General features: G+C 36.2%; 1 protein-coding gene across 1 annotated transcript; it reads right to left on the bottom strand.

The window, feature by feature from the left end:
- Positions 1-601: 601 nt before the first annotated feature.
- LOC121330223 (inverted formin-2-like) lies at positions 602-10,188 on the bottom strand. Its single transcript, XM_041276566.1, has 5 exons — positions 10,070-10,188; positions 6,492-6,915; positions 5,058-5,173; positions 3,650-3,809; positions 602-639 (listed from the first exon to the last, which is right to left on the bottom strand). The coding sequence occupies exons 1-5, from the start codon at positions 10,106-10,108 to the stop codon at positions 602-604; spliced, it is 777 nt and encodes a 258-aa protein (XP_041132500.1). The 5' UTR covers positions 10,109-10,188.
- Positions 10,189-14,005: the final 3,817 nt, after the last annotated feature.

Genomic DNA, 14,005 nt, shown 5'->3' with positions numbered 1-14,005 from the left:
TCTTCTTTCTCCCTGCGAGGAACACATAATTGATCAAATTAAGACTCATTTCTTTTTTTTTGTACAACTGAAGTCACCATACAACTCATAACCCATTGGATTGGCTGACATTTTGTTGATGCAAATCCATTTTCACACCTAGCTTTCAAGGTTACCAAGAGCAGCAGGCAATACTGCATTCTTAAACAATCACAAAACACTTGTTTACAGTTGAGGTATACATAAGCCACTGCAATTATATTTCTGACTGGTGTCCACTAAACTTGGGAATGGTGGAGGACTACAGACAGATAATAGTCTTAACTTGGTGTGCATTGCTGTACATCTGCACAAAAGGGATTTCCGTGTCATGTACTGTATTTTTGTTGTTTAGAAACTGCTTTTTAGATGTAGAGAAGATCCTTCATAAGCCTGAAACATTTGATTAAAACACAAGTCTCGTTTTTGAAGTAATTTCCAGATAGTCCTGAAGCAATGACGACCGCACTGCATAACTTTACATAATGTCAATACACTTGTGAGCCTTGTAGACACGAAATATAGCTGCGCACCAAATATCTTAACATCTACTTAAAATTACCAAACTACAACATTGTAATTCTTACCTTAAATTTGGTAGCAAGTCCAGTAACTGTAATCCTGAAAATTACAGCGATAGAAAACAGTTAATTTTGTTTAAAATGACGATTTCATATTTCCAAAAAATGTAACTAGCAACTTCATTATTAACATTTTGATCTTGTCAACGTAGCCCCCCGCGAGACACACAATCTACATTTTAAAACCCTTAACCAAACCTAGCAAATCCACCGAGTACTGTTAACACACACGTGTGTAACAATATAGTGACATTTGAATTGGTAATTAGTCAAACGTCCGGCAACCTGCTGAGGTTGATTAATGTGCATTCAGCAAAAACACAATTGAAACACACAATTTTTAGCTATATATATATATATATATATATATATATATATATATATATATATATATATATATATATATATATATATATTCTCGAAGGTATATTTTGTATAGCTTCAATTGTTAAATATAATACGCGCACAGGTGACTGGCAATTAGCAAGCGTGTCCTGTAGCTATTTGAAACTAGACATTTAAAATAACTGAATTCAACTACTGTTTCAAGTCGAGAACGATAATTTTGATCTTAAACATGCTGAAAAAAAAAAGTTATATAATTACACAAAGAAATGCTGTGCATAATTTAGGTGACTGAACAGTTTGTATTATGATTTTTTTTTTCTATACCGACTATTTTTGTCATACCTGTTCCATATACATTGCTTTTGAGCAGGCGAATGACCTCTTTTGTAATATTTTGTAAAATCCCCCCCACCTCCCTTGAACTGTGTGGAGGTGGGGGCTGTGGCGTGCAGCGGGTCAATTTCCTTGTTGGTCCATTATCGCACATTTTTCAAGCGAGGTAGTGCACCTTATCTCCTTTTACGTAAACTTGGCTGTCTCGATTTCATACGGTAATTAACCTACACGTGTTTTTGTTACAAGCGCAACTTCTAGTTTTACGTACGAATCGTTTTTAAAATATCCAAGAAATTATAACAATAGACCTAGTTATTCAAATCCAAAAATTGTGCAATGTGTCTTGTTACCCATACAAAAAAAATAATAATTTCAGTACCTTTCAATATATTATACGCATAACTTTTGTCAATGTAGTAGCACAGCATACAGTAGGTTTTATTGCATACATATTTTGCACACACATGTACACGTGTGTGGTGCACTTATAGAGAATGAGAATGAGACTGACACCATGCTAGGTTGAACGGTATATAACTTTACTGGCTGCATCCAAAAACAAAAATTGAATTCCTGTCCAGTGTTCTATAAGAAAGTGTCCATTCACATTTTTGGTATACAGTTCATTTAGGCTGTAAAACAAGATTTTGAATTGTAACTATTTCAATAAGAAAATAACAACCAACTGTCATTGTGAAAACAGCACGTGCAGCTGTATATACCATTGTAAGCATCCTACGAATTTCTGAAATAAGGATTATACTTTATCAGAATATAAAGAGAGTATACTCTGCTTAAGCCGTTTATAGGTTTTATATTTACTTCCAAAACTTGGGTTAAACTGGGTCCATTGTACTAAAAAGAAAGCTCATATTTCATATTAAATGAACAGATTTCATTTGTTTGTAAATAACTTGTGAGTTTTGTTAATAGGGTTCATAATCCCATAGGTTTATAAACACAGCTTTTTATTGCCAAAAGATGCATGTGCAAATATGTGCCTTCATACATTCAAGTAAACGTTTTTCAGGGTGTTGTACTGAATTAATAACAAAGTCTTTGGGGCAATAGTGGAACTTGTAGTGGTTAATTGATGGCAACTGAACACTAGAGTGTCTCTAATTGTACATGAGAAGACCTGATGTTCAGTGCACATGGAGTTGAGAGTGGGACAGGTGGCAAAGCATGGAAGACCTTCACCCCTGGAATCAGGAAGCCAGGACCAGAGATCGTCAGACTAGTCACTGAGCTGATCACACTGACTAAAATCTGTGGCACCTGGATTAACCTGGTAGTCCAAGATGAATGCCAAATCTTTCAATTTTGGGAAAGATATGTAAGTAAACTGATCTTGTGTATGTGTATACACCGCTCGTACATGTGTATGGCTATTTGTCTTTATTTTCCAGTATTAGACACTGAAACTATTCTATTAGTTATTTAATTGCATTGCTGTAGAATGGATTAGGAATCCTAATGATATTGAAATGCAGAGAGATTCTACTTATTATATAATTTAGAATAGCATATTAATATACATCATTAGTCTTTTGTTATCATTTTGTCATAATTTTCACTAAACATTAAGAATAAAATCCAATGGGATATTGTATATCTTTATTTATAAATATAGTATTGTAAAACAGAATTTTCTGACAATTACATTTATGTTTGACAGTTAAAGGGTTAAGTTGTGAAGATATTGTAAAGCGTTTTGTTTTTTTACAGTATAATGTACTATACATAGAAAAATACAACACTGTAATACAGGTCCATGAAGACTTACCCCATCCTCCTCAGGTTTCTGGAAGCCTTGTTTGTAAAGCTGCAGTTATGTGTCACTGCCTTGAGTCCCTCACCTACTTTTTATCTGTAAATGTGCTGCACCAGTGGGAAAGGGCTTTTTTTTTAGACTTTTGCAAGGAAAGAAATGTGTTCAGGATTGCCTTTTTTTTTTTAGTTGTTATACTTGTGAAAAGTGGATTGGTCTACAGAGCCAGGATTGTACAATCACTGGCAAGTGGTCTGCTGGACCACTGTTCACTGAAGGAGAGACCATCAAATTCCGAGGTCACTGGCTGGTGCATTAACTCACTGCCCAACCAGGTCCCCCATTTTTTTTAGTTCTTTTAGTGCACAATTATTTTACCCCAGTTTTTCTCCCCAATTTAGAATTTCCACAAAACTCAGCAATCTGAGAACTGTAGGTCAGTGGCCTCCGTCCTCCGATGCCATGACCAAACAAGTACTAATATTTGTACCAGTACTAATAAAAGTGGTACAGTGCGTCTTCTAGGGCTCAGATAGCTATCCCACTTCAGTACCGGTCAGCTGCTCATGTTCTCAATAGAATTCAAGCACATTACCTATGAATTCATTTCTGAGCTTATCCCGGAATCGCAGGTCTTCTGCTCCCAGGATGAGTGCGTTGATGAAGCTCAGCAGAGTCACCATGTAGGGCACATTGTCAGTGGACTGGAGTTCGTTCATAATCATGCTGAAGCGATACAGCTGGCTTTTTACAATCTGTCAGGATGAACAACCCACATATAACAACCAAAATATTAAATCATATTTTAGATTTTGTCTTACTGCCCATTAGCTTTTTATGATGTTTGCAATTGCTCTGAATGGTTATTTTTGCAATTTTACAAATATATATATATATATATATATATATATATATATATATATATATATATATATATATATATATATATATATACACACACATATAGGGACAGTTTTAAAGCTGACTGTTTGTTGATTCTAGTACTAACACATGGGTATAGCAGGAGAGACAAGCTTTATTTCAGATTACATGTTGGAATAAAGTTTGAAAATTACAATGAAAACTGCAAAAGTTGCAACTAATATCAACTGGAAAACAAAAAAGAATGACTTGATGTTGTCTCCTATTACAGTCATGTACTGTACTGTGCAATGCTGGACACTAGAGGGCACCTTGAATTAAAATAACACTGTATTAGAAACTTACTCCTGTTACAAATTATTTCTTAGAAAGTACTGCAAAGTATTAATTTCTCTAATGATCTTATTGGGATCTTTCAAATCAACGCAATTAGCTATTTAATATGATATTAAGTAGCATTACTTGTCAGGGATGCCATGGTTAGCAAACATATAGGGTAATGATCTGCTTGGTAAATTTCATATTTTTAAATAAAATAACTTTTTTTTGTATAAAGGTTTCTTATTATATTATTTTATATATATATATATATATATATATATATATATATATATATATATATATATATATATATATATATATATATATATATATATATATATATATATATATTTGTAACTTTGTTTTTGCAACATTTCTATTTTGTTACTATTTTCCTGTTCTTTCCTAATGCACACAGTAAAACTTTTGTCTACAGCAGTGTCAGTAAATAAAAATACTGCAAGGCCACAAAAAAAGAGCAGTTTTAATGTATTGATTTATCTCACTATTATTCAATGCTCATTAGGTTATTTCATCATTGTTACTGGTGTACAATAGCATGGGCGCTGGATGGCTTCCATTATATACAGGTGTTACAGTTGTGTTCAATGGCTTTCAGCACCACCACTTTAAGAATTGTTCCAATGCCACTGCACAGTAGTTCATAGCACTTTTCACATCTCCTGTCTGCTCATTGTGTAATACCCAGTGCTGCCCCACGCAGGCCTACGCAGGTCAGTGGTGGTCTTGAGAGGCAGGTGTCATTGAGTTAGCAGGGCCTACACACACATACCACTCACCTTATAATGTTCTAAAGCATCCAAGGACAGGCTGTATCCTTCAGTGGAATACATGCAGAGGGCGGCCAGCAATTCAAACACCTGCTTCTTCACCATCAGGTTCGATGTGTCCAAAGCTGCAAGCAACACAACATACAAACTCATCATGTTAGGGGTCATCGAGTACACTACATTATTCTTCTCATTCCTTTCCTTTACCTGTGGTGATTTTAGTGCAACTGCTCTCATTACATTAGTCTGGAGCACAAGGGTGCTGGGGGTGCGGTAGAATCCCATTGGCTTTGCATGGCTTCCATCATATACAGGGGTTAAGATTTTGTTCAATGGCTTTCAGCACCCCCACTTTAAAAACTGTTCCAGTGCCACTGCTGGAGCATGTTGACAGTAAAAACAAAACCAGTACAGGCAAGATTGTACAGAATCTGAATATGCTGCAAACTGAAAAGCATTGACTTTCCTTTCTTTTTTTTAATTCAGAGTCTCTGATTATTTTACCCCACTTTTTTCTCCTGATTTGGATTGTCCAATTGCATGCCCTTACTGCAGCAATTCCCCACAACTGCTCAGGAGAACTGAAGGTCAATGTGCATCTTCCAATCCCCAAGCTAATTGCCTCTTTACACCCAGGAACCTTGCCTTGCAGGTGTCTGCCTGAGCGCACCAAGTGCCTGGCCAGTAGGGTCCACTCTAACGTGGTGAGCAGAAACAATCCTTGTTGTTTTTGAGATATTTTATTTGCAATTGCCCTTTAACCGCCCATCATGTTAACAGTTAAATTAGAAAAGCTCATGACAAGTGTCCTCAGCATGAAATGTGTGAGCAGGCCTTTTACAGCACCAAACACTCATGTCCTAAAGGGCTGACAGATAAGGGCCCCTTTTATTTGGATGTTTACATCCTAAGATTCACATAAAAGACTTTCTGTTCTCAAAATCCATTTTGTTTTCTGATTGCTGCTGATTAGTATTTATCTATTCAAAGGTATAAGAACTATTGTGAGGGGAGATACAATAGGCTATATTTATACAAGTTTACATTGTTCTAAATTGCTCCACTAAGAGAAAATAGTTGGTATTTTTATGTTTTAAAAGCATAGGTTATTTCTAGGACACAACTTAATTCATAGTTCTGACAGTTTTTAAAGTGTAACGACCATGCACTATGTGCAGTATGTCAATAACATACATATCTCTTATCTCATCTGTAAAGGCAGAAAGAAATCAACCGGTATCATAAAAATATGAGAGTGACTAAGGTACATACAGATGTATGCAATTTGATACTATCAATAATGTTCCCAGAACACCAGTGTTTTTATCCATCAGCGTTATCTTGAATGTCAGCCCTTTGACTTGCATAGCACTCCAGCTTCGAACAGTTTCTAAACTACCAGAATACTGCATTCTTCTCCCAATGGGTCACCATAGTGCTCACCTTTCGACAGTTTGCGGACATAGCCCTCATTCTCCACGATGAACTCGATGCCGCAAGAGGAGTTCATGACAGCTCGCACGCAGTTGACGCAGGTGAGCTGGAGCAGGGCGTCAGAGATCCGCGAGCACCCCCTTCCAGAGAGCCGGTCCAGGGCCTCCAGCAGCAAGTCCAGGCCACTCAGCTCCAGGAACTGGACCATCCAGGAGTGGTCGCTGCCCTCTAACCTCTTCTTCAGCCCAGAGTAGTTGACCACACTGGGCACCTGCAGCAGGCGGATACAGAGCTCGGGGTCGGAGTTCTCCAAGTTGGCTTCGGCCTGGTCCTCCAAATCCGGTTGGTTGAGCTTTTTCTTCAGGGACACCCATTTGTTCGGGGCGCTGTCCTGCTTCACAGACATGGTGCTCCTAGGGCTGTTGTCCTTCACCTGGGGAATACAAAAAGGACCAGCTTCATCAGTGCATTTGAAAGCAGTATTCTGGGACTCCTAAAAATAAAAGTACCACTAGTGGGTGTAGAAAGAAGGCACCAGTGCAAGTTAGTTCCTGTCAGGTGACATCTCACAGGCTTGCCATTGCTTCCCATGGTGACTCATCAATAATAAGGACACAGGAGAATCTATCATTAGTACAGACATATGTTAAATAAACCTATTTTGGAAGGGGGCAGTTTCTACTGTAGGTTGCTCTTAGGAAGGATAAATCCATATGAATGATCCCTTACAACAAATACCACAGGTGGGTGTATGCAATAAATGATTAGTTGATCTCACACTCTTATCACTGCAGATGTGGTGCTACACACCCAACAAGTTTGATACAACAGCTTACTAATCTGCCCTAGTCTACATTCCTATTACCATTAGCTGCGGTACCATTCATGCTATTTTTTTTTTTTTTTTTTTTTTTATAAATGTAGTAGTGGCCAATTGATTTTACCCCGTTTTCTCCCAGGTTGAAATATCCAATTGTATTTTTTTAGGCTCAGCTCAAACTGGTTAAACAAGTGATGTACAGTACCTGACTGTATTGTAAATTTTCATCTGAATGCTGAAACTGTCATTTTCAATTCTACTTAAACTGCAAATGTGCACTCAGGCTGCTATGCAATTAAGTCTTAGCTGAATTAAGCATTTCAGAAAAATATAAATGTACAAAGCAAATGTGGAATGATTTTAATTTGATAAACACATTATCAATTAGGAATACAAATAAATAGACATATCGGGCTGTATGTATAGAGATGGTTCGTATCATGGGATTTGGGGCTGAAATCACAATGCTGTGATTTCATTTTCAGTAGTGGCCACCTTACGAAATTGTGAAGGAATAGAAAACATTATTATTATTATTATTATTATTATTATTATTATTATTATTATTATTATTATTATTATTATTTAATTATTTTCGGTACCCATGGCGTAAGTTTTTTTGGTGCTGGGACTTTGAACCATAACGTATTCTAGTTTCCAGCCTCAAAAACCCTAGCATAAACGAAAATCCCAATGTCTATTTAATATTGACGCAGGGACTGAGAAGGTTATCATAATAAGTGGTCATATAAAAATAATAAAGCCAAATGGCCACGTGTACGGTTACCTATTGTGATATGTGTGTTGGGGGTTGGGTTATAGGGTATTGTTTTAAAATTAAGGGCCACATAGTTAAAAGTAATAAACCAGGAAACGTTCTTGGAGTTACACTACCTTGGCGAAAGTGTAATTAATCAGCATACGTTCCGAGGGATTTGAACCCATAGTCTAAAGAATTTTTGGATTGAACAAATAGAGTAAACCTTTTGCTTGTTTCGTATTCAGCCTACTGTGATACCATTATTAGGTACTAGGTGTGGACAGAAGCTTTGTTGATTTTTAAAAGATAGCACAAACTGTCCAGTGGTCTAGAACAGATCAAACCTGCGCAACTGTGAGTGCAAATACAAAGTGTTCATCCTTCTCACACAAATCAATAGGAAACAAATTTGTATGGAAGTTTCCACAGAGGGGTTTGTCTGTCTCTTTTAACCTTTACTGCATTTCCGAAGTAAGTCAAACACGTGATTGCTTGAAACGTCTGTACAGTGTGGTGTTATCACAAAAGAATCATTGATGCCTCCCTTAATTCTCAGGCAGAGAAAGTTGTAAAAAAACTAAGATGAGATGTCACCTTGGATATAAAGTTAAACAGCTACAAAAACAAATATTGATCAGCAACACTTTAGTCAGTCACTAGGCAATAGCTCAACAGACAAGTATTCTAGATTTTGGACATGTGAGTAACATATTTTGTCATAATAATAATAATATAAGGAATAATGTACACTCAACTGTGCATAACAAGGTTGTAAGGATGTAAGAGCGCTAGTGTCACCAGAAACCTAAGCTAGAATTAAAGTGAAGTTGGATGACTTCCTCCTCACTCAAGAGCCTCTGCTTTCTGATTGCCCGTAGTCTAAACTGTCTAATATCCCACAAAGGGCAACTTCTTGTTCAATTTATGTCGCTTGTTTTTCTATGAGTACGTATGTTTTTCTGCTCTTCCACAAATTTCTCATCTTTAAATCTGCAGACCATTATTGTTTGTATTGCCGGTGTTTTGTTGTGTCCATGTACGGGTGGTAGAGTTTGTTTTTTAATTGAGGTTAGCAGTTTTATCATCAACACACAGGCAATCTTATAATACAAGGGTCTCACGTCACCACCTAATACTATTACAATAAGGCTGTAAAACATTAAGTTCATAGGAAAATGACCAATCACTGTTAATAATAATAATAATAATAATAATAATAATAATAATAATAATAATAATAATGTACAACTGACCTCAGTATATTAAAAGAAACCAAAGCAGAAACAAAGAAAGCAGCAATAAACATGTAATACACAGATCAGGGCAGGTAATCAACAAAGTCAACGGTGGGTAGAGCTTATAAACCAGTTACCTGAATTACACCCAGTTTCATGATACAGTATAAATTTAACATTACAGCCTTGTAACCTACAGAATAGGACAGAGTATACTTCTTGCACATAAAATTATCTGTGGTGTAGGCATTGCCATTCTTGTGTTTCATGGAATTGATGCATTCTGTGTAGAGTGAGATTTTAAGAGTGTGAGAGTTTGAAACAAATGCTTCCAAGTGTGCATTTAGGCGTGAGATTTGAGGTGTCTATTAATCTCATCTCCTTTAATTCTTTAACTCCTGTGCACATCCTGTCTCAAGTCAGACAGTCTATAATGCTTAATTGTGTTCACTAAGACCACATAATTCATTTCACCTGCTTCCTTACCCGGATTTGAATCCAGGCCACCAGAAGAAAACATAAGGCTCTGGATTACCCCACTACACCATCTATAGCAAGGGTGTCCCAGAGGGCTATTCCACTCTTGGTTTAACAGGTACAATTTGATGATGAACTTCTTCAGAGTCTGGATGGGGGTTAAACTGGTTCAATTAAACAATTTAGAACAGGGCTGGAACAAAGACCAGGACTGGAAGAGCCAACTTTGGCCACCCCTGACCTATACTTTATAGCATTTTTTCACGCCTGCCTAAAACTTTTGCACAGTACTTACCTGTACAAAAACTCCTGACTCACTCTTAATCATTTCCATTTAGGGATGGGAAACAAAGCCAGCCACTGAGAGATGGAATTAAATAACACACTATTCTCCACTGCCACACATCGGTTCTAGAGAACAAGACAGAACTTTAAAAAGACATGCAGTTTTAGATTGCATTGTAGAATTGTTTTGTGTATGGGTTAAATTAAGGGCCAGTGATTCAAATAGAACATATTACCTGTACTGAATTAATTTGAAGCATTCATTTAGGATATATTCCGTATTTGCTCATATTGGCAGTATTTTTAAAATGTGTGTATTTATGTTGGTGTTAGGGGTAAGTATGAAATATTGTTTACTTAATTTGAATTTAACAATAAATTATACGCTTATTCATATGTACTGTACTTACATTTGAATTACAGACATTTTTATAGTGTTACTATCATTTTAAATAACAGGCAAACTTTTCATTTATAATAATAATAATAATAATAATAATAATAATAATAATAATAATAATAATAATACAACACTCTCTGTATGGAGCCTTGGTTATGAGACTGTGCTATGTGTGTTCTGTCTGACTCGGGATACGTACACACACAGTGTAGTTTGATCGATAACCATATTTACAAACGGCACTCACTGCGGTTGTTTGTTGTACACACACACCTTTCACTACTGAAGTGAGTGCACTCCCTGTTTAAACAAACCACTGAACTCATTACATGCCGATCATGAGGTTTTGTGTGACAACATGGAGGCTGTGTTTTTGTTTATGCTTTTGGAAGAAAGTACTCTACGTAATCAATCGAGAGCTCATCAAGCACAGCTATGCTCTTTTCTGCAAAACCAGCGGAAATGCTGTTTTGCTTTTTCTGCACTGCTAAATACAGTGGTGACGATCTGCAGTACCATGACGGTACATTGAAACATTTGGGCGGTCTTTTGGGCACTCAACATTTGAGTGGTGTCCAACGTACGCATGACTAAGTAGTCGTATATGTGTTTCTGTCATTTACTGAGACATTTCCTGGAGTGCCAGAACACACCAATGAGATGTTCGTTATCGGTGGAAAAACGAATTACACTGTGCTGTTTGGGGATGACCCATATTGTACACATTTTTGTTTCTTACAACAAAATATTATACAACTGCACTTTGATTAAATAAAAAAAGTATTATATGTGTGGACTATTTACCGTTGTTATGAATTTTCTATTCATCAATATTACAAAATCAACTTGGCTCATCAGGCACCTATATATTTTTTTGCCATGTTTGTCACACAAAATGTCTGATAAACAATGACATCATTAGTTGCGCAGAAATCCACTGAGCAACAACTGTGGTTGTGTTAGTGCTGTTGTAATACACACACACACACACACACACACACACACAATTAGTGCGCATTAACTAACCGAACTGAAATAATAACTGCACTCGATACTTGTTCAAGTAGGGTTAACAGTTGTCGCTGCCCTTTGTAATCGAACTGTATGTGTATGCAAACCATATTAAGAGCTGAACTGACAACCGCATTTAACCTGTGTGTGTTGTAACCTCAGAGAATGCCAATGCTATTGAAATGCAGTTTAATACCACAGAACCTGTTATAAGACAGCATGGTTATGACTCCCATTTACCCAATAATGCCAGTCCACTAGTAGTTTCATTCTTGTTAAAAGGCAGAATACACAGATAACAGTTTCATAAAATTATGGGGCAAATGGGAGCCATGACTAAACCACCTTACAGGTTTCACTGTACAGAGGGTTGAGGGAGTCGTGTATTAATGACGACAGTTTTTAAATCTGTTTGTTGCATTTGTATGAATTAAAAAAGAGCCATTTAAAATTCCAGAGCGCTGTTTTTGATAACTCCTCAGTTAAAGCTTTCTGGATAGGTCCTATGTTCTTATTGTGAGCAGGTCTTTGAAGCTATTTTAATGGCGATAGTTTTCATAGCCAGGATTTATGAAACAGGCTGGAGTGTATTTGTGCCTTAAATCAGCAAAGATGTATATTTATATACTGTATAAATATACATATACTGTAACAGCATGTAGGAAAAGCACAAGTTGGCACTCCCTTTACACTTCATCCTGAAGTTTATCAAAATGTCCTTAAATGAATTTGAGTTAAATATTAAAATACTGTTACACTTCAATGACGATAACAGGTACTAGGTTTGTGGACACTTCTGGTAAACATCTGGATAAATGATTTGGCAGCTACGAGAGGATTGCTTGCTATTGTGTTGTGATTCATAGGTTTCAACATGATCAAAATTCTTTGAATTCCAGCAGTCTGGCTAGACTGCAAACCATCACATTTAAGACAGGAGGGAGCAGGGTATATTGTTTCCAGCCTTTATGAGACAAAACATGCACACAACCTTCACTGCAAAAAACAACCTTGTTATGGAATCATATAAACGATATATCAAAATATATATTGAAGTTCCTCATAGTTTCCAAAGATTCAGTTTAAATTTGAAATGTCAAAACAGAGCAGTATGTTATTTTTCACATAACACATTTAAACAATAGTTTGGCCAACATAGAAAACAATGTGAGAGCAGTGCTTGGTTATTGCATACTGTGTATTAATGTATGAGCTTAAATAATACAATTGATATTTGAGAACCATATGGTTGTCCTAATTATTTGTAACATTAGGGTTTACTTATTTAAGTATTACGCATATTATAAATATGTATTAATATTTGTGGGTTTGGCAGGAATGAGATTAAAATGTTTACAACTTTTGGTCCAATTGAGCAGGCCAATCTGTGTCTTTAAATGGACGACCTGACCTAATTGAAGGAAAGCAAATTTAACCTGGCCACACAAAACAAAGATTAGTTAGGGGTGGGTGGGTGGGTGAACTAGGTAGGAGTACAGTGATGCCTGTTGTTTGTTTTGTTTGCTTTTCTTGTCAATAACAGTACACAACATAACTCTTAAGACTATTTTTCCTGCCTGACCGTTGACTACCCTAACATATCTGTTCAGTCACGGGGACTGTAAATTAATATAAAGACAGACATTAATTGACCAATAGCATGCTATTTGAACTTTTCTTTTAAAATATATTCCTTGAAAGAATATAGATCGGTTGGAAATAGCCGTTCGCTTCATCAGCTTACTTCAGTACAGTTCTACTGTAAAAACAGTTCAGCTCCGAGTTTATAATGGTATTCCAGTTGAAAACACTCAGCTGATTTTAGAACAGGGATGGTTAGGAAATGACAGGTGCTTTCAGACACAGAAGGGATTGTGTCTGATCAGAACATTGAACGCATAGCTGAAAACAACCTTTAATGCCTTTAAAAAAACAATAGCCAGTCAGATCACTTCTGTAGAAACAAGAAATCTCTTCTTAGTAGATCTATCCAGCAATAACTTCAATTAAAAAAAATATACACCACTAATTTGCCTTGGTCATGTGGTTCTTATTGCTAATAGACTGAAAATTATAATCACGAAGGCCTTTGTTATTTCCTCCCCACTTTGGTAACCTAACATAATCCTCTCTCTGGATTCTGGGGTCAGGGTGTGTTCTACTGTAGCTACAAAATAAATGCTCCAGTACAGTCAAGGAGGAATTAGGTTTTGGATAAAATGAGTCCATATTCATTGTAGTCCTATGGATTTAACAATGTTTTATACAGTCTTGATCTTTCCAATACACTTGTCTAGTTTTATAACAAAGCATGTAAAATACCCTTATTAATTTATCCAAGTATTGATTTTGAATAAGATATGTTATAAGTCTGCAATTTACTTCAGTAATATCTTTTTCAGTTATTCATTTTTTTCAATATTATGAAGACCCTATAATGTCTACTTCCAGAGTAGGTTGAAAGGTCACATAATCACATGATCTGCATAGGGATTCCCCGATCTCTAAAATCTTTTTCTTTTCTTTTTGTTTTTA

The sequence above is a fragment of the Polyodon spathula genome, chromosome 17, assembly GCF_017654505.1.
Source record: "Polyodon spathula isolate WHYD16114869_AA chromosome 17, ASM1765450v1, whole genome shotgun sequence".
Taxonomy (NCBI): Eukaryota; Metazoa; Chordata; class Actinopteri; order Acipenseriformes; family Polyodontidae; genus Polyodon; species Polyodon spathula.
This window is presented reverse-complemented; position numbering and strand designations above follow the sequence as displayed.